This window comes from Lathyrus oleraceus, chromosome 4 (genome assembly GCF_024323335.1).
Source record: "Lathyrus oleraceus cultivar Zhongwan6 chromosome 4, CAAS_Psat_ZW6_1.0, whole genome shotgun sequence".
NCBI lineage: Eukaryota > Viridiplantae > Streptophyta > Magnoliopsida > Fabales > Fabaceae > Lathyrus > Lathyrus oleraceus.
Window position 1 is genome coordinate 190,298,733 of NC_066582.1, and position 22,721 is coordinate 190,321,453.

The 22,721-nt window shown below is 32.7% G+C and overlaps 1 protein-coding gene across 1 annotated transcript; it reads left to right on the top strand.

Annotated features, from left to right (window-relative positions):
* Positions 1 to 857: 857 nt before the first annotated feature.
* LOC127136629 (uncharacterized) lies at positions 858 to 3,155 on the top strand. Its single transcript, XM_051063166.1, has one exon. It carries the CDS (start codon positions 858 to 860, stop codon positions 3,153 to 3,155), a length of 2,298 nt encoding a protein of 765 aa, XP_050919123.1.
* Positions 3,156 to 22,721: the final 19,566 nt, after the last annotated feature.

A 22,721-nucleotide genomic window follows, 5' to 3' on the forward strand; every position in this document is an offset into this window, starting at 1 on the left:
TCTTGGAAGGAAGTGTAGAAATTGAAGAGAGTAAATATTTGAAGAGAGTAAGAATGTGTGAAATAGAAATTGTAGGTAGATGATGAGAAGGAAGTGTAGAGGTATGGATTATTTATAGTGGTAAAATATAATAAATAAATTGGTAAAAATTTGAATTGGGGATTTGACATTGCATTGCATGTCATGCATGCAAAAAAAATGTGTAAGGAATCCTGTAAATTAAGATTCCCACGCTGAAGGGAAAATTCACTGCGCAAAAGCCTGCACTATGGCTCGTCACTTTGATGGACGAGCTACGCCTAGGTCTTTGTGGGCTCGTCCAATGGAATGGCGAGGTGCTGCGTCTGCCGTATTGGCTCGTCCAATGGAGTGACGAGTTCACTCTTTTAGGGTTTTGCCTCGTCTAATCAATGGACGAGCTTGTACAGGCCAATCCCTCACGCGTTTCCCTTCTTCTCTCTCTTCCTATTAAATGAAAATCAGCATGTGATTTGCATACATTAATATATTCACACCAAACCAAATACACATTCATATCTCCTATAAATACCACTAACATCCTCATTTATTCTCACCAAACCAAATATACACATCCATATCTCCTAAACTAAATCAAATATACATCCATGGCTCAAAGAAATTTAATTTTTTCTATCCATTCCGAAGGGTCACTTTTCACAGATCCAAGTGAGGGATTCTCATTTTGCAATACGAATTTAACTAAGTTCAAAATCCACATCAACTCCGACTTTCATCATTTAAAAGACCGTATTGAAAAAAAGTTGCAACGTTATGTTGAAGACATCATTTATCGTCAACCATTATTTAATGGAGATGATAATACCGTCTTTTACATAATGACACTGATTGAGACCGACGAAGATGTTAGGTCGATGTTTCAATGTCATGTAACATTATCTCAATTACCAAGAATTGAGATATATGTTCGTCTAGTCGATAATCTTGAAGAACAACCGAGTCACAATGAAGTTGTTGAAGAACAACCGACTCACAACGAAAATCACGGTTATCCAACGCAATTTGTACAGTCACACGACTATGGGATGAGTCAAGCCATTGACGAAGAGCCGACTCAAAATAATGAACCTTTCCTACCAAATGAAGAGGTAGGCGAGAATAGTGAGGATGATCTTGAGGAGGTTCGATTTGAAGATCTATTTGGTGTTAGTGATAACGATGGCAATGAGGACATATTCGACACACCGACCGTTGCACTAAGAGCGCAACCAATTAGTTTGTACAACCCACCTGCGCACAAGCAAAACATAAGTTTGGATGATGCTGAACCAATCTCCGTTTTCGGAAGTTTCATACCAACTCACAATTCTGACGAAATAGAGGAGGGCATCGAGTATGAAGATAAGGAAGAGTGTGTTCTGGCGTTGCAACAATGGCATATAAAATGTAATCTAGATTTTTCTGTGGTTAAATCTGACAGTGTACGTTTTGTCATCAAATGTAAAAATTCAACATGCAATTTCAAATGCAGGGTATCTTTGCACAAGGGCAACTCAAGGTGGAGAGTTGCTAAGTCTAGTGGGCCTCATACGTGCACAACCACTTCCATGTTACAAGACCATACAAACCTCAGTTCAGAAATGATTAGCAAGAGCATAATGGAGCTTGTAAATCGGGACGCTTCTCTTAAGGTGAAGGTTATCATCGCTCATGTTGTTGAGAAATACAGGTATATCATATCATACAAAAAGGCATGGATTGCAAAGTGTAAGGCAATTGAGTCGATGTATGGAAATTGGGAGACATCTTACAACGATCTTCCGCAGTGGATACTGGTAATGAAAACATATCTACCAGGTACCATTATAGAATTACAATCCTTACCTGTGATTTCAAATGATGGTTCATACTTGGGTGACCAAAGGATATTTCATCGTCTGTTTTGGGCGTTTAGACCATGTATACGTGGTTTCGTGTATTGTAAACCAATTGTGCAGGTTGATGGAACTTGGTTGTATGGCAAGTACAGAGGGACCCTGTTGATGGCTGTGGCACAGGATGGGAACGGGAACATATTTCCGATAGCGTTCGCATTGGTTAAAAGTGAGACAAAGGAAGCCTATAGTTTCTTTCTTAAGAATTTGAGAATGCATGTTACCCCCCAAGCAAATCTATGCCTAATATCAAACAGGCATGAATCGATAAAGAGTGCATACAACAACCCAGAAAATGGATGGCAGTTTCCTCCTTCATCACACGTCTATTACATTAGACATATCGCGCAAAACTTCATGCGCGAGATTAAAGACAAGGATCTGCGGAAAATAGTTGTTAACATGGGTTATGCGTTAACAGAGGCAACGTTTAACTACTATCGGGGGGAAATCCGAAGAACAAACAACGACGCTTTATCATGGATAGACAACATCCCTCGCGAGAAGTGGGTAATGGCATTTGACGGAGGGCAACGCTGGGGTCACATGACAACTAACCTAGCAGAAGCAATGAACTCGGTGCTAAAAGAAACCCGAAACCTTCCAATCACTGCATTGGTCAAATCTATGTACTATCGTTTAGGATCACTATTTGGTGGAAGAGGCCATCAATGGACAAAAATGTTAGCCTCTAGGAAGGTTTTCACTGATAACTACAACAAGGGGATGGCTGAGAAAGTCATCAAAGCTAACACGCACAACGTCTTGCAGTTCGATCGAGAGAGATTTTATTTCATGGTCCAAGAGAAGATTAATCATAACGACGGTCGACCAACCGGAACGTTCAGTGTTGATCTGAGGAAACAACATTGTGAGTGTGGGAAATTTCAGGCATTTCACTTACCTTGCTCCCATGTAATCACAGCATGTTCGAGCATACGCCAGGACTATTCCATTCACATTCCAGACGTCTTCAAAATTCTTAATGTCTTCAAGGTCTATCAGGAGAGTTTCTTAGGACTTCCCCATGAGGAGAATTGGTCACAATATGAAGGATTTACTCTTTGCCACAACAACTCTATGAGAAGGAGGAAGAAAGGGTGCCCAAACAGCACCAGGATTAGAACCGAGATGGACGACGTTGAGAAGGAAAAGAGAAGGTGTGGAATTTGCCGTGAAATAGGACACATGCGTATGAAATGTCCTAATGTTGCAGGACCATCCCAACGACCTTCCAGATGATTATGTTGTTGTTTTAAGTATCCGTTCAGATGATTATGTTTTTTTATTTATTTATTAACTACTATGCATGTAATATATATAAACCATTGTGTATTTCTAATGTCTTTTGGGAACAAACAATTATGAAATACATTTGTTAATCAAAGGGTTATGGTTACAAAGTAAGACCACATTAACTAAACAACAACAACAACCAACACAACTGGTAATTAAAAAACTAATCAACAACAACAACCAACACAAGTGGACCTTCAACTCCTCTATTAACTTCACCACTATGTGACGAAAACATACACTGGACATCTTCATCATTTTCTATACGATCCAGGTAATACATGTACGTACCATCGGGGCTTGCATCAGTCAACGTTATGTATTGACAACGATACTCTACTTTCCTCACCTTCATACGACGCCTGCCCAACTGTCGGAAGCCAGTGTGGATGGCTGAAATCAGTGTTCTGAAATTCCATTGCGGATCGAGGCAAACACTCATTTTTTCACCGTGTCCATAAAATACAAGACCACAAACAGACATTCTGACCTAAAGAAAGGATTTGGTGATTTGAGTTACATTTCTACAAGTTCTGCTATTTATAGAAAAATTAATACTTGAATACTCGGCCAATCATTGCCCGAGACAGTACAAACACTAAAACTTTTTGGCGGGAAAGATATCATTCCCAAAAAATTATTGAAATTTTGGAGGGAAACATATCAATTTTATTATTAATATATAAGACACAAATTATTTCTATTATTAGTATTCTAAAAATTAATCATTTTTATTATTAATATTTTAAAAATAATAATATCAATTTTTTTTTATTATCATGAAAAACTATTATTATTTACATTTTATTTTAAATATTTTTATAAAAGAATTATTATTATTTTTATAAAAATCAATTATATTAATTAAATATAGAATTAATAATTAAAAATCAATTATATTAATTATTATTACTATTTAATAAAATATTTAAAATATTAAAAAATAAAAAATAAAACAGCTTCTTCATGCCCTCGGCCATTGATTGGCCGAGCCCATACTGCACGCAATGGGTCTTCAGGCCCTCGTCCAACCATTGGAGGCAAATTGGAAATTTAATTTCAGGAAAGGGGCATGTGGGGAAAAAAGTCTTGAGATTGTACCGACGATTTTATATAATTTATAATACACTAAAATTTATGTTTTTTCAAAATGAACAAGATCAAACACCTCAAATGTGTCTCCCTATCACTATCAACATATTCAAGATCAGACACCTCAACATGCATGTCATTATCCCCTCTATAGCATTCACCTCTACCTCCTTTACGTCATTTACGTCAGATAGTCTGTGATCCAAAGATCTCTTTTGTCCTCATATTATGAGAACCAATTAATATGGGATATCCTACCTACAATAGTATGCAAAGGGTCATTACCAAAATCATTTGCTTTGTTGACCGATCACCCTGCAGCAAAGCTGGCTGGTCTATCACTAAACCTAGAGATGATACTATTGTCACGTCCTCTTTATTTCACTAATAAAAAACCTAGAGATGATATTATTGTCACGTCCTCTTTATTTTACTAATAAAAAATAATATCTAATAAATAAAAATGTCCTACTGAGTTTTATACAAATTTGATGCCACCCTTACCTATACAAGATTATTTGTGGCAACGAAATTATTATACTGTGTTTTTAGAAAATGTGTGATATCCTCTTTGTATTTAAACTAGAGTTTACAAACAATCTTGTAGAAACCCATACATTTGATTTGGATTTGCTAAAAACTCAATGTCCCCTCACATAGGACATCGAGTTTTATATGTATCTATTGCTCTATCTTTTTTTTCTTTTATCTTTTACTTTGTTGCGTGCTAAATGTCTTGTAAGTGATTATTCTACGGGAATTGGATCCCTCTAATTTTTTTCTCTCCAATTCATTTAGAGAATATAAAGTACTATAAAAAAACCACACTCATATGATTTGTTGTTACATATTGTTTTTTTCTTTATTTTAATATTTTTTATTAAATAAATATTTTTATTTGGTAATAATTAAAATATTTGTATATATATTTTTAATAAATTAATTAAATTAATTTTTATATTTAATAAAAATGAGAATAATCAGAATAATAATTAGTTATTTTAACAATCATATTGTCAAATTAAATTTAATATTTTATAATATTTTCAAATTAAAAAATTATTATTATTATAAATCAATTACAATTTACCATACTTTATTACTGAAACATTATTTTTCTGAAAATGTGTAAAGATTATAATTTATATATAGAAAAACTATTTTTCATTAATTTAATCAGTTAATTTAACTCTTTTTCTATAAGAACAATTATAATATTATAAAAATTATATACAAAATACATATTTATGGTTAAAGAATAAAATTATTGTCTTTATTTCATATTGATCAACATAAAAATAAAACAAAAATTTATAATATATCAACTACAACAGTGAAAAAATGAGTTATTTTTTCACACTTTAAATTGTTAATACTCTTTTATTTAAAAATGAGTTATTAAAGAAATCATTTAAACATATAACTCACACAATAAAAAAAATGAGATACTATAGTTTTTCTTATAATATTAAAGATAGATTTTAATTTTTATTAAATTTTTAATTTTTATTTACGGGGAAGAAAATCATTATTTTGATCTTCTTAAATAATTTTAAAACATTCTTCATTTAGCCCCAACTAGTGTGAGTTGATTGTTGTATAATCAATACCACAAAAATTAAAGAAAACTATTTTTCTAATGTATAATCATTTTTATATCTTAAATATTGGATTAATAAATAAAAATAAATGAAAATTAAAATTGATACATTTTTTCTCTTTTATTTAAATAACATTTACTTCCATTTATTGTCTTTTAACTATTGAATTAATCTAACCTATATAATTGCACATGAGAGAGAATAAGAGAAAAAATTGGAGATATTCAAATCCTTGCATGTGTTACTTGTACTGGTGTGTATTATTGTTGGTTTGTGATTAATTTTACTTTCGTTTTTATTTCCATTCTTCGAAAATGGCATTTTTTAGTTATTTTTTTTCTTTTGTTGCTTTCTGTTTTGAAACAATGTATACTTATTCGATTTGTTTGTTATATCTTGTTCTATTTTATACCTTGCTTACTTTATTATGGAGTTGTTTTTGGGTTTAAAATTTTTTTATGGAGTTAAAATTTATGTTGATTAGAATTTTATTGTTTTTATAGATTTATATTTTAGATTTTTTATTGATTCTTATGAATCGATTCGACTAGACTAATGATAAAAGAGTACATTTCAACTATTCTTGAATTATTTATAAATGACTAATATATTAAATAAAAATAAAAGAGTACAAAAATACCGAGGGGGCAAAAACCTGATTTAGTAAAACCATATTAAAAGTAGTTAATAATTCAAATAGAATACATCTATTACAACAATGGTCCAAAAGAAGAAATAAAAAAACACACAACACATACACTACCTAGAGAACTTGGGTACAAGAACAAAACGAAATGGCAAAAGAAAAGGTGTTGTGTAGGTCTTCATAATCTTTAAGAAATGGTGAATGAATCGACCGCCAACACGAACCAATTCACGTACCAACAACTCCATGTAATAAATTAAAGCAAACATAAAAGCTCTTTCAAGCTAAGCAGACTCATATCACAACAAACTACAATAAAATACATCACTACGACGACAAGCTTACGAAACATAACAAAATCGTTCTTGTGGTAGCTTCAACCCGTACGCTTTGCTAACTATAGATCTTAACAAATCTACACAACTTTGAGTCTGACACTAGTCGTTCTTCCTGCAACGAACGTTTGTCATAACCAAATCGTCGAAAATAGAGGGATCAATCCATTGGAATAAAGCAAGTTTTTAAGGACCGTCGATGCAATCCGGAGAGGATGTGTCGAACTGCAAGTTTAGAGACCCGTCGTCGGTGAACTCAACCCAACCATCGCCGAAAAACGCAGAAAAAAGAACAGCTCAAAGAGTAAAATGGTGGGGTCGGAGGATAGACCTCATCACACCACCAAACATTTTAGTCACTTCATGAATCAGATACTTTAAGTTTTGGGGGAGGAAAAACGGTGGGCGGCGTATGATTTTCTATGTTGATAAGAGATTATTAATCTAGTTTAATCGTGTAGCGGTAAATTCATGACTATTGAGCTATTGGTTAACTCAACGTCAATAAAATCAGAGTCTCCACCGCACTTTTATTGTTTCCAAAGGAAAAGGGAAAATTACGAATAAAACTCAAAGATAACAAGTTTTCAAATCAAAATTAATAAATGTCAGAGATTACAGGTAAGGGGGTTGGTTACACATATGGAATATATTAGCACCCAAAGTGTCTTAAGTACTCCTAGGGAGCCATTTTTTGTGCGTAAGTGTCTTTAGTTGAAAAAGATGTTTGCTAAAGAAAAAAAAGTGAGGGGATGAGAAAAGAACTCATTATTTATTTTTGTGTTTGACAAGACCTTCGGTCTTATGCCTACGTACCAACATAAAATGAGGGATCAAAACCTCGTAGTTCGTGGTAAAAATTTCAAAGATTAGTGGATCTTTTTAACAAAAGCTTAAAGATCTTTTGTTATCAAACGGAGAATACTCGACTAAACATCCACCGATAATGAATGCTTTACAACATTTAAGAGGGAAGGCTCCAACTTGGATTCAATCAGTAAGTATGTCACTAACCCCCTAACAAATGGAAAGACTTATAATCAATATATCATGGAATGGGAGAATTATATTTCAACCAAAGATAACTCAAATTTAAATGCTCTCTTTTAAAAAGTTTAAAAGCAAAAGGCACAAAAATGGCCAAAAGGATTAGACGAGGTTATTAGTTCTTTTTGTCTTTTGAAATTAAAGTCAATATGATTAAGTTTATTTACAAGTTTGATTAAGAAAATATTTTGAAAACCAATGGCATAAGGCCAAAGTTTCTACTCATTAAAATAAGTGTAAGTTAAAAACACAAAGAAAGAAGGTTTTGAAATGAGAGAGAGATTTTGAAATTAAAGAAATGGGAGGAGATGAAGGGACTATCGTAGAAAAAAATTAAAAGTTTAGAGTTGAAAATACCAGACCAATGGGATGCAATCCACAAGACAAAAATGTCAGATAGAAACTCATTTCCTTTGGACTTTTAAGCAAGCAATAAGCATAACCATATAAGCAATCAATATGAAGATCAGAGGGATCAAATAAAGATGGCCAACATCCAAACAAGCAATGTGAAGATCAGAGGCATCAAATAAAGATGGCCAACATCCAAGCAAGCACTCCAAAAGAAAGAAGTCTTCAGTGTCTTCAAAATATATCAGATGAAATATTTCTTGTGGAAAACTCATAGGAACAATCATCAGATATGAACAATAAGATCAAAATAACAACTTAAGCACATAGACAAAATAACAGGTAAACCAATGAGGTTCTCAAGGATTTGTATTAGATGAATGGTATTGGCCAAGATAACTCAGTCTCAAATAATGGCATTGGCCAAGTCCTTTAAAGCATGGGGATGTTGTTTACTCTAAGTCCAAAAGTTCAGATCAAGTCAAGGGCAGAGGTCCAACAGTCCACCAACATATTTTTTAGGGTTTTTGTTGTTATTAGGTATTTTAAGGTCCTAAGACCACAAACAGAACAAAATCACAAGCACACGATATATGCAAGTACAAAGATATGGCTCAAGTGAGCAAAGTAAAAATGACTGAAACATAAACATCTTGCATGAAATATAAATGGCAATGAATGATAAATCTACCAAACTTTAAATTGCATTAAGTAAATGACATCAAAGATAAAGCAATAATAAAGAAATGTTAGTGAGGGAAACCATGGTTTAAGTCATTCTTTGGAGAACACTCAACCATCCACTCACAAGCATGAAGACATAAACCAAGATATCATCCATGAGAAGGGCTCCAACTTGGATAAATCAATAAGTATGCCACTAGCTCCCACAAATGGAAAAAAGGTTAAGTCTTCACACAATACCATGAGGAATGGGAGACTTACAATCTCACTTACAAAAGTGTTATGCCTTTGGGACGAATTTAGCTCTATGTTAAGCAATCACAATTGGACTTATGTAGAAGTCACAACTATCTGAGGCCAGAGAATAAAAATATTGGTGTTACTGCATGCTAGAGACATGGTACATAGAACCAAGCTCCTAAAACATACGACACACATAAAAAAAGAGATGGACCTATCTCAATCAAGCTCATGTTGATTCGTCTAACACAATGTCATTGATGAGATAACTAGCCTTTGATTATCTAAGAAGTCATTGGTCCATGAAGGATTGGGGAATAAAAGGGATGAAGATGAATAGATAAAGTGAAATAGAAAATGAAATCCCAAATTGATCAAGGGAGGAATTTCATTTGATCAATACTATCCATTCATTTTGAGGATGAAGTTCACACTTCATCAACCCCCTAAATCCAATAGTATTGATTAAATGGAAGTTCAAATCAATTATGATCAAGGCCAAATAGAAGATGAAACAACACAAGGTCAACCAAATGGCTCAATATAATTTTTAAACAATTAATCAATAAAAAACAATTTTTAAATTAATAAAAATACATTTTTAAATGGGAAAAACCTCAAAATCCCCTCAAATCACCAAATAAATGGCCAAGAGATTTGCCCTAGGTCAAACAAGGTCAAATGACCTTAGATAAAAAAATTGGGGATTTTTGGAAAGTCAAAAGTATTTAAAATAATAAAAACAAGTCAAAAACTATTAAATTCACAAAAAATATCAAATCTAATCCAAAAAATTATTTTAATTCAAAATATGGAAGAGGAAATTATTTAAAGGTTTTTGTTGAAAGTCCCATATATTTTTGGATCAAAATTGAAATTATTATGAGTTTAACAATACCGAGCTATAAAAAATATTAATAAAAAAAATAAAAGAATATAGAAAAAAATGAGGGTCATTAGATCTTCCTCATTAATTGAGGTGACAGATCTAACGACCATGCACGTGCACTCCATGGTAGTCATTAGTCAATGCGTTACAAATGAGGTAATCATAACCAAGGGCCATGATTAGAAGTTATGGACCAGATCAGATGGTCTGGATCACTCCAGCGCACCACCCGAGCCATAGCTTCGGTCATCTTCTCTGGTGACCTTCACCGGACTGGTCCAACTAAAAACTTCACCAAAATGAAAGATCCACATATGGTTTTAAAGAGAAAATCAAGGGGAGCACAAATCTAGCCTCCATTTCTTCCAATTCTCACTATACAAAGAGATGTGTGGAATTGAAAAATGAGGTGGATGAACTGAGTTGCTTCAATTTGACCTCAAAGCAACTCAATCTTGTTGCCTACATTGGTAGGACTTCAACCAACCAAATATTAAGTGAAATTATGGAGAATTGAGGAAGAATCGAAAACTTGAAGTTTAAGAAAATTCACCTTCTGTTTTCAGTGATGGAGCTCGATCTCAATTCCAATTCGCTTGGCCTTGCTTCTACTTGCTTTCAGGAGATGATTTGGATACAAAAGGCTTTGAATCCTTGGAGTTTCAGTTCCAAAACAGAATGAGAACTAAAACTCGATTTCAATTGAAACCTTCAAGGTATTCTATCAATGGAGGTTTGGGATTGATGGGCAAAGCTTGGGCAAGGGTCCTCTTCCATTCTGAAGCCAATGAGTTCATTATATAGGAATGGCAAAGTGTTATTCACACCATTTCAAAAAATTGTCAAAAATTGTAACTTGTATGCATGGGTGCATGGGCATGCATTCAAGCCCAGATGATGATTGCAAAAGATCCAAATTCGTGCACATTTGATGCTGAAATCACTTCATGAAGCCATGCAAAGTTGGTTGAAAATTGAGTATCAAAGTTTCCAAATAGGGCCATGCAATGTACCCATCTGCAAGTCCCTCAAATTTAATCTAAATACCATGATCTTGGACTCTTTGGAAAGCTAGCATGAACGGAAACAACTTTTATGTTGAAACGTTTTCCATTTGGAGTTTGTATCATGATGAATTTTGGTGTGGAAGTTAGAGGAATCAAACATAGTTGAATATTTTCTAAGTTAAAAGTCAAATGACCCCTTTTTCCACCTTGAATAATTTTTGCTATGAGCTTCAAATGACTTTGGTTCCTTCTTAAAAGTTGTATCTCTTTCAATTATATTCAATTTGGTCACAAATTTTAAACCATTTGGATTTTACATGATAGAGTTATGGATTTTAGAAGTTGAGGAAAAATGTTTGTTCAATGTTGATGGCCCAAAATGACCTATAATGTTTCCTCTTGGCACATGCCCTTGAAAGTAGAATTTGACCTTTATCAAAGAATAAAAGTTAGAGAATACATCTTGAAATTGATCATGGAACTTGTATTATATTCATATCATTAAAATTGAGAAACTTATGGTCCTTGGAAGTTGACCTTCCATCTAGGGCACAGACAAAATGACCTATAATCTTTCACCATAAAAAATGAATTTCCAAGAAAAATTAGCTCTTGATGCCATCATGAAAGTTGTTTGTAATGTAAAAAAGAGTAACCTTTATCTTGGAATAATTTTAATATGACAAAAAGTGTAGGCGATAGGGTCTAGGGAACCCTAGATTTGATCAGTTGACTTCTCTGGTCAACCTCCTAAAACCAACTTGCAAACTTGAAGTTATTTTGCTCTTGGAGGCTCATGGAGGATCATATATGATTATGGTGAAGTACAATGGAGTATCCCTCGATAATATTAACTAATTTTTTGAAGAAACTTGCTAAGGAAGACACACAAGATATTCAGGTGAATTAGGGCTTCTTGACAAACAAACTTCAAACTCTTGATGAAATCTTGATCACCATGACAAATAAAGAACATGGGGATCAATATATGATGTTTAGAACCAATGTGAACCTTTATTTGATTAATCTCTTGCACTGAGGGTCTCAAACCCTAGATATGAGCTTGATGAGGCATAGGTGGATGCACACACTACCTACAAAAGAAATAAAGCTACACTAGACATATTTTTGGTATTTTGGTTAGTAAACAAATAAAAACAAAGTATGATACAATCACAAATGTGCTTGGTGATCTCTCCCAATGCAAACCCAATGAATGAGGGGTGAGGAGGATACCAAGTGTGATCCCAAAGCCAATGCAAATCGATGAGATGGCATGAGGGATCTTAGGGTCAAAATTATGGTCCTACAAATCGATTCATAAGAATCAAAGATAAATAAATAATAAATATATAAAAGCATATAAAATGCTATTTAAAACATATTTTAATTTAAAACTCCATAAAAAATTTAAATAAAAAACAAATCCATAACAAAGTAAGCAATATAAAAAAAACAAGATATATTAAACAAAGCGAATAAATATACATTATTTCAAAACAGAAAGCAACGAAAGAAAACAAAATAACTAAAAAAAATCATTTTCTAATAATGGAAATAAAAACAAAAGTAAAATAGGTCACTAATACAATAATACATATCAGTACAAGTAACACATACAATAATCGCTCACAAGCATTTAAGACAACAACAACAAAGTAAAAGATAAATGCAAAAACTTGAGCAACAGAATAAAAGGAAAACACAAATTAAAAATAACATATAACTACAAAAAGATCATATCATGAAACACAATACAAAGTGTGGATCTATATGCTTACAGGTATAAAGTTGATAATCTCGCAAAAGGTCCTTTTTGAAGTTTTCATGACGACAACATCAATGGTTGTTGAAGTCGGTGGAAATAGATTTCAACTCTATTATGATGGTGAGCCAATTGGAAAAACATCTCAAGTTCATCAAGAAAAGAGACTCAAGATTATATTCAAATGCTTATATGATCGAGGTATCTGGCAAAAAATCTTGGAAACCTCAGAGTTATGAAAGAGAGAAAGTGTGAAAGCTCGCGAGGCCGTATTAATTTGAGTGACTAGAGTATTGTTAAAATAAGGAAGTAACTCCCAAGAACTAAGGAAACTCACAGAGACATACACATACACACACACAGTCTTTTAAACCTCTTTTATCTCTAACAATCGTTTCAAGGCCGAGCCAAGTGATTTAGAAACTGTCTACTTTCTTTTAAATTTTTTTTAACTATCCAATCGATTGAAAAAACTCTTTTGAATTACCTAATCGATTGGAGCATAAAGCCAATTGATCGGAGAAGGCCTAAACAATTAATCAAACGATTAGGACATCATCTTAATGACTTGTAATGGCTCCATATCCAATATTTTCATATTGGAAAAAGGTAATTTATAATTTGTTCATCCATTTGATTGAGATAAGAAGGCAATCGATTGAGACTTTAATTTCTCCCATGGATCTTTTCCTTTTTTGGATTTTCCTTCTCCTATATAAATGAGGTTCTCCTCCTCTTCATTACAAACCATTTTCTAAAGCTTTACATTTTTTTTTGAAATTTATCTCTCTATTTTATCTCTTTATCTCTCTAGAAATGTTTTTTTTCTCTCACTTAAGTTGCCTCGGTGTTATTGAGTGAAACATTACTTGTGAGGAAGAAATTGTATTGGTCGTGTTATTGGTTTAATTCTCGATAGCGTGATAGTCTTGAGAAATTGAGTTTGCTTTGTGAGATAAATCAATCATAAAATCTTTGCCTTTTGTGTGAAACTTTTCCCGAAAAATTTATCTTTGCTTATTGAGATAAGACTGGAAAATCTCTAAACGGTTCATTTGTTTAACATGGGTAAAAGCTCTTTCTTTGTTCAAGGATTGATAACACTTTGTCATCATGTAATTTAATTTTATTAAGAATTTCCATATGTTTTTTATGATTTTAGGTTAATTATATTTAAGTTTTATGAAGAAATAGGAAGAAAACTAAGAAGTGAATAAACAAAGAAAAAAGATGAAAAATTGGAGAAATTGTGAAGAAACGAACATTTTAAGCACAATTCACATTATGACGTATGTCCAGTAATTTGACCATATCTGAAGTTTTGTAACTCGAATTGAGATGCGACTTTTTAAAAATGAAAGCTAACAGAAAGATATAGTCATTAGGAAAATTATGGTGGCTTCGTGACACATTAGGTACTCAGCGTGGCACAAAGAAAATCATTGTGGTCGTGATCCAGGGGAAAACAACATAATGCCACGATGGAGAGCATAATGACCATTATGGAAGGCATAATGGACATAATAGAAAGCATAGTGGCCACGAAGGGAAGCTTCTCAGACTCATTTTGGAGATGCTTTAAAGAAAAAAGTGATATTTTACAAGGGGGCTTTCTTGTGACTCAAATTTGATGACGAAGCAATTTTTGAAGTTCTAGAGCAAAGGTTTTCATCACCAGAACTCAAATTCAAACCGGGAATTTATGTACTATTTCTTTATTGCTTCAGCAATGATTCCTATGAGTATAATAGCTAAGTTTTATTGATTAGAGCTTTTTACATGTGTAGCGGTAAAAATTTTGAGATTAAGTTATTGATTAACTTAACTCACAAAGAAAGAGTCGCTAATGCGCTTTTATTATTTCCAAAGGAAAGGGAAAAAGAACGAACAAAATCCAAAGAAGTTTTAAAACAAAACCAATCAAAACAAATATAAGGGTTTGGGGGTTGGTTATGCAAAGGGAAGGTACTAGCACCCAAAACATCTATAGTACTCTATGGTAACCTCTTTGAAAATGTGTGAATTTTGGCTTTAAAATGGTGTTGTTTGCAAAATATTAGGGAGATGAGGAGAGAGATATTTTTTATAATTTTGTGTTTGTCAAGACTTCCTGAGTCTCATGCCTACGTACCAACAAAGTGTAATGAAGGATTAAAACCTCATAGTTTATAGTAAAAGTAACAAAGAGGTTTGTTTTGATTCATTTTTAAGGAAAATACATTTTGTCATTTTAATGAGAACACTCAACTAGCCACCCACAAGTATGAGAATTTTGCATCACCACGGAGAAGGGTTTTAACATGGATAAAGATCAACAAGTATGCCACTAGGTCCCTTAGGTGGAAAAGAATTATCATCAATACTATGGGGATAGGATAATTACATCTCAACTATGGAAATAACTCATGTCTAAACTTTGAGAAAATGTTTTAAAAGCAAAAAGTGCACAAAAGGGCACAAAATAGTTTGAATGAGTTATGTATTTTTTATGCTTTTTAAATTGGTTTGAATATGCTTAAGATGTATTGGCATTTGTTAAGAAAAGGTTTTAAAAATTACTTGACAAAAGTCAAGGTTTATTGATAATGTGGTTCAAGTTTGAAAATAAAAAGGTTTTTGAAAAGAAAGAGAGAAGATTTTAAAATTAAAGAAGGGGAGGAGATGAAGAGACTATCCTAGAACATAAAGTAAAATCTATGGAGGAAAGATCTAACCAAGATATCGCAAGCTTTATGACATGAGTCAAGTAAGAATTCCCTCATTTGAATTAAGCCTCAAGCAAGCCAAATAAGCAAATAATAATTCATGTATTAGATGAAATCAAAGTAACCAAGCCAAGTCCTTAAAAGAAGCCCAAATTCAAAGGTACCAGATGAATCCCAAGGTCTCAAATCACAAACTCCCAAAGCAAGGGTTAAGATCATAGTTCTAAGTCCATAATCCCACAATAATGCAAATGATAGTAACCTCAAGTCTAAGAATCAAGAGAACCATCTTTTTAGGTTTTTTTTCCCTTTATTAATGTCTTTAAAAGAAAAAAGAAGTCAAAATGGACAAAGAGAACATAGCATAAGCACAAACAATATGATATGAGATGCTAAAATAAAAGCATAAAGTAAATAGAAAGAAATAAGAGCATAAGACAAATGACATTAAAGTAAAGTTAATGCAATAATATGTTAGTAAGTTATGTTAGTAAAAATAGAAAGATAATTGATCATTTTTTGGGAGAACACTCAACTATTCACCCACAAGTGTGAAAATATGGACCTCTACATCACCATGAGAAGGGCTCCAACTTGGATAAAATCAAGCACTCTTAGGTGAAAATGGAGCAATATTTCTCACACAATACCATGGGGAGTAGGAGACTTACAATCTCACTTATGAAAATAACTTACTTTCTGATTCGGGACAAATTTAGCGCTATGTTAAGCAATCGTAATTGGACTTATGTAGAAGTCACAACTATCTGAGGCCGATCAATAATAATATTTGTGTTAATACATGCTAGAGAAATGATATGTAAATCATTCTCCTAAAGTTATGCCACAAAAAAAGGATGGATAAAGCACAAAGGTTAGAAGAGTGGTCTATTACATCAATCAATACATCCTGATACGTATGACAAACTTCTGCATCAATCCAAAGTACCTTAAATGATCCATGATCAACTAGGAGGTAGATTTGAAATGATGAAAGTTCATCAAGTACCAATCCACACATCATGAATAAGATAGACACAAACCATCCAATTGATCGAAATAAAAAAGGTAAGAGAAAGGGATGAAGAAGAAGAAGACAAAAGCAACCAAACCCAAATTGGATCAAAGGATTGATCAAGTCATCATCAAAATCAATCATCCATCTTGGTGGATTAGGGTTTTCACCCCATTAATACCCAAGATCCTATTGAGTTTGATGAGACCTATGATCAAATCAACTAAGATCTAAGGCCAACAGAAGTCAACAAATGTCAAACAAGCATCAAATGCAAGAAAATAAAAATAAAAATAAAATGCATCAAAAATATTTTCAAAATGAATTTTAAAAGAGAAATAAAAGAGAAATCCATAAAGCTCTTCAAAATATCAAATAAATGGCCAAAAAAATTAAGGAAGGTTGGAAATAAAATAAGAAGCATAAAATAAAATTTTCATGATTTTTAAATGCATAAAAGTATTTTAAAACCAATTAAAATAAAGGAAAAAATAGAAAATCCAAGAAAAATAGAAAATCAAGATAATAAATTATGGAAAAATAAAATCATATGAAGAAAAATAAAAGAAAATTTTAGAAATTGTTTTGGGATTTTTTTTATAAAAGATGAATTTTCTATGAATTTTAAAAGAAAATGCAATTTAAATAGAAAAAGAAAAAGAAATAAAATAAGAAAAAATAAGAGGCGTTGGATTTGACTTCATTAATTGACGTGGCAAATCCAACAACAACCAGACCACGGTGCACAGTGGAAGTTAGCCAAAATAAAACACAGGATCTCATTCAAAATGGACCAATAAGAACATTTCAAATGCCCAACATGGATAGAACTCAGATGACTGAAATAAAATTCGGTCATCTTCTCCGGTGATCCCTCACTAGAGTTTCATCATTTGGTAAATTCAGAATATGAGACTACCATCAATGTGATCGCCTCCTCATCACGAACTCAACCCATGCTCAAAATTCATTTATCTAAACTGAGTATGTAGAATTTCAGAGAAGTTTCAAAAACAAGCAAGCCACGAAAAATAAAATAAAATTATGAACATGATCAATCAACAACAGATAATTTAGGGGACAGTATCAGAAAATGAAGGACTATATTGTGGTAACTTGTTTGAGTTCAAATGATATTCAGAACTACCTTGTCCAAATGATGATCAGAAGTTGATGAAGCTCGATCTGGTCAGGGCACTTCAGAAGGTCTCAGAGCTTAGGAATTGTTGTAAAAAGCTTCATAGAAGACTGAAGATGCTAATTGAATCCAGAAATTGGATTGAAACAAGCTAGAAATCAAAACATGATAGCTTGATTTTCTAGAAAATTTGCAGACTGAAGCAGACGATAGTTGTGGCACGGCTGGAAAAAATGACAGAGTCGCCAACATCCTTTATTTGTTCCTAAGGAATAGGAAAATAATGATAAAACCTATAAACTAAGGGTGAGATACTGGGTTCGAGAGTCGGTTAAGTAAAAGGAAGGTGTTAGTAGTCAATGGGATCCTCCTTTAATTCTAGGGTTAGTGTGTTTCTAAGGAATATTTGCTTTAACATTAATTAATTTTTTAATTATTTATTTATTTACAAAAAAAGTTTTATTATTAAAATAAGGGAAGACCTAAAAAATGTTTTTGATTATTATACTCGCTAGAGTCTTACAACTCTATGCCCACGTACCCCCATGTTGAATGAAGGATCAGAGCGCCGTAGTTCTTGTTATTTGTTTGTTTTTTGTTTTTATCCCTTAAAATACATGCGTCGAAGGTGGAGAAGTAATTTATTTTGAAAAATGCTTCAATACACCTGGGCAGAGGACTTACAGTTTGAGGTGAGTTTAGATTAATTTTGTCCCAATTATTTGTTTCAAAAGTATAAGATTTAATTTATTTAAGAAAATCAATAATAATGTATCTCTTAGATAATATATTCCACACCCCGATTTTTATCCCTTGAAAACTCTTAGAGTTATATCTCATATTTGTATCCCTTGTTTTTATCCCTTATTCAATTGTAAAAATTTAATTTGATTAATAAATTAAATTAAATAAGATGCGGTTTAATATATCTCTTATTCCGATTTTATCCCTGATTTTTATTCCCTATTTTTTAGAAATTTTTCTATAATTTTATCCCATAATTAATTCTATTATTTATTCATTTTATTTTATTTTATTTTTTATGTCATAATTAAATAAATTTCTCTCATAACCTAATAAATGACATATTTCTTTGTATTTTCAAATATTTTACTCTATAGTCAAGAAAAGCTAAATAAATAAGATATGATGTTTTTGTTATTTTAATAAATATTTAGTTTTTGTATTTTGAATATATTTCAGTATTGGTTCGACTGTTTTTATTTTGACTTTGATTAGTAATTAATTTTTTTATTGGTTTGTGGTTTGTAAATTTTCAATCGGTTTGTATGGCCTTCTTTATTGGTTTGTGTTTTTTCCTTTGATTTACACAGTAGTAGCTTAAGTTTAGTTACATATTACTTTGAAGCAAATTTTAGTCATGGATTAAGTTTAAATAATTTTGGTTATAAATTAATTCAAAAATCAATTTTTGTTATAGGTTAATTCAAAAATCAATTTTGGTTATATTAATATAAAAAAACAGTTTTAGTTATGTATTAATTTCAGATTTTTCTTCTACGTATAAGAAGGAGTGGGTATGTATGCAGCTATAGAAAGTATGCAATTATTTTTAAAACTTGTGTATTGTTTTAAAATAGTTAGTTAAAAAATTAATTTTAAATAAAACTACCCCAAATATATGAATAATAATAAATAAAAAAAGCGAATTAAGTTAAAGCAAACGCGAGAAAACACCAAATATTCAAACAACGAGATCATATCATCACAAGCCACACAAACATTTTTCTTTTTTATTCCTCCTTACTTTTCATGTTTTTGGTTCTGCCCTTCTTGTAATTTCAATTCTTTGCTCGCCTGCCTTTTTAGGAAGATCGATGATGATGATGATGGAGACTTTAGGGTTTGGTGTTGTTGTTATTCAGTGTGAAGAGCAACAACTTTTTTAGACAGAATTGATAAATTGTGGATGAGAAAAAATATAGAACATATATGCTATTTATAGATAAATTAGGTTAAAAATATTAAATGAAATTGAGTTGTTTAGGAAATGTTACATTTAACCTGATTCTATCTATTTCTTAGGGCCCAAACTAATGAATTTGGATGGATTCATGGCTTTGTGAATTTAGATAAAAAAATTATTTAAATAAATAAAAATAATATAATAATCTAATAATGATAAAAGATTTTGCTTTTTTTATTTGATTTTTGAGATTTTATGATAAAATAATAATTTTAATGAAAAAATAATATTTAAAAAATGCATTATCAACAAATACATTTTTTTATTTTTAAAGAAAAATAAATAAAAGAGAAAAAAAGCACTAAAAGTGAGAAAAATGAGATTTGAACTCATAATCTTTCATACTCACAACTCCTTGCCCAAGCTCTACCATCCATTAAGTCATTGCACTCATTCAAAATGAAATGACACTTCTAAATACTTAAATAAAAACAAATAGTTTTATAATAATTTAAATATTTATATAGCTAAAATATTTTCAGCAAGTAATAACTAAACGGTTAGCCTAATTTTTAATAATATAAAAGACCTCATAAACTATTAATCTATAATTTTATTAAATAAGTAACAGCCTAATATAATATTTATATTTAATTCCCTTCTAAATAATATAATCTAATGAGATATAATATTCTACTTACTAATCCTATTTATTTTTTCTAAAATTTAATTTTAATAGTTATAAACCCTTTTTAGCATAATCCTACAAATTATGTTATTTTGAAAAATCTGAATAATACCTTTAAACTAAAATCAACTCCTAAGAGGGATTAAGAAGTCAAAATGGTCCCCCCTTGACTTTTTAGGTACTGAGGTTGAATATTTGATTGGTATGTATCGAACATGTTAGCGTTATCTGAAAAATAGAAAGAAGATGTGGTCAAAATATAGGGTACGATAATTGCCCCTATTTAATCATCTTCAAACTAAGATGATGAGGATGACGACTCGTCATCTTCTCATGGAAGAAAGGGTTAAATAAAAAGAGGAGCTCTAATTTTGACCGCGGGGTTAATAAACTCCAGAGTTGAGCAATGATTGAGCAATCCTTGGTGCTTTGTTGGCATCCCACTTTGATGTTTCCCTGATAATATCTCCTTTCCTACGAGTCCCATAATCACATAAATCGGGCAGGACTCGAGCGATCCTCTGGTCGCTGTTTGATAACCCTGGTAGAACCCATGATGAAACTCTTAATAAAATCCCTAGCAAAACTCTTGATGAAATCCTGATACAACTTCTGATGGAACCCCTGATGATAAGACCTTGATGAAACCCTTTCAAAAATCCCTAATGAAACCCCTTGATTAATCCGTGATGATTAGTTTCAACCCCTCATGGTGAAACTAGCATACGATTCCTATGATCATCCGATCGTGTTATTGGAATCGGGTTGGACTTTAGTGATACCCTAATCACTCTAGATGAAACCCCTTTGTGAAATCCCTTGATAAAATTATGGTAGAACCCCTTGATGGAATCTTGTGATGAAATTTCAGATAGAATCCCTATATAAAACCCTTGATAAAACCCTTTTGATGAAATCCCTTGATGAAACCCCTTAATATAAATCTAGTGAAACCCCTTGATGGAATCCCTTGATGAAACTCCTGATAGAACCCCTTGATAGAATCCTTTGATGAAACCCTTTTTGATCAATTTTAACCCTTTTGGGTGAAACTTGCATACGATTCCCATGATCATTCGATCATTTTATGGGAATCTGGTAGTACTCTATTGATACCCCAATCACTCTAGATGAAACTCCTTGGTAAAATTCTAGCAGAACCCCTTGATGGAATCTTTCGACGATATTCCTGATAAACTCTTTTGATAAAATCCCTTGATAAAAACTCTTGATAAAATCCCTTAATAAAACCCCGGTGTATCTGATAGAAGGTATCCCGTGTGTGGGATAACTTACTAAGTTGGGGATGTGAGAGGTGAAACCTGCTCACTGGTTCATAACAATCATTGAGGATAACCGATTACTAGATAAGTTTTGGGAAACTCACGGTGAATGAGCTCGTTGGGGATGTCCTTTTATTGGAAAGGTGCTTACGGGAGTGTTACTTGTTGGGGAAGGTCAATAAGTGCTCCCGCTTGGGGAAATGTGTTGATATAGTTGGGGATTGAACCTCTAAGAGTGGTCATATATCCTATGCCATGTATTATTTATGCATTTTTATGTGTATGCATATTTTGAATTGATGTCTGTTTTATGCATGATACGGTGTTCGGGCTAACACCTCTTCCATGATTGTCGCAACCTGAAAAATACAGTGTGCGAAAAAAACAACCGGCGAACGAAAATGACAGAAGAGTCGCCACCGTGCGTTATTCATCCCAAAGGAGGGAAAGGAAACGCTCGAAGTAAACCTGAAAAAGGAAAGGACAAGACGGGGTCTCGCAACCAAATCTTGGGTTCGGGAGTCGGTTATGCGAAGGGAAGGTATTAACACCCCTACGCATCCATAGTACTCTACGGGATCCACTTTTGTGGTTTTTGTCTAAAGGGTATGGGTTTACCTAATGTGTTTATTTACTAAAAAGGTTAAGAGAAATGACTCGCACGGATGTCGCATCCACTGCATACGTATCTCATCTGAATATGAGAATCAGAGTCTTCGTAGCTCGGCTGACCTATGGGTTGGGGGATGTGTGCTCGCTAAGACATCGCGTCTTATGCCTACGTATCTCATCTGGAATGAGAATCAGAGCAAGCCGTAGTTCGGCTAACTACGGGGTTATGGAGTGGGTTTTGGATGAACGACGTTACTACGCAATCTACCGGATGCTCGACCTTTGGAGACTTACTCGCCTGTAGTAGAAGGAGTAAACGTGTGTTATAGAGAAGAAAAATCAATGAAGGGTTTGTTTGGATTATAGGAACGCGCATGCAAAAGGGTAATGAGGATAAGACCTCATAGCTCTTAACCCTGGACAAAGGAACCTGCATAAAGTAAACACAAAAACATTGCCTCCTATCGAGGTCTTCCAGCTAGGAAAG

Excerpts from the sequence above, each read along its gene's own strand:
- LOC127136629 (XM_051063166.1), top strand. The coding sequence starts at position 858 with ATGACACTGATTGAGACCGACGAAGATGTTAGGTCGATGTTTCAATGT.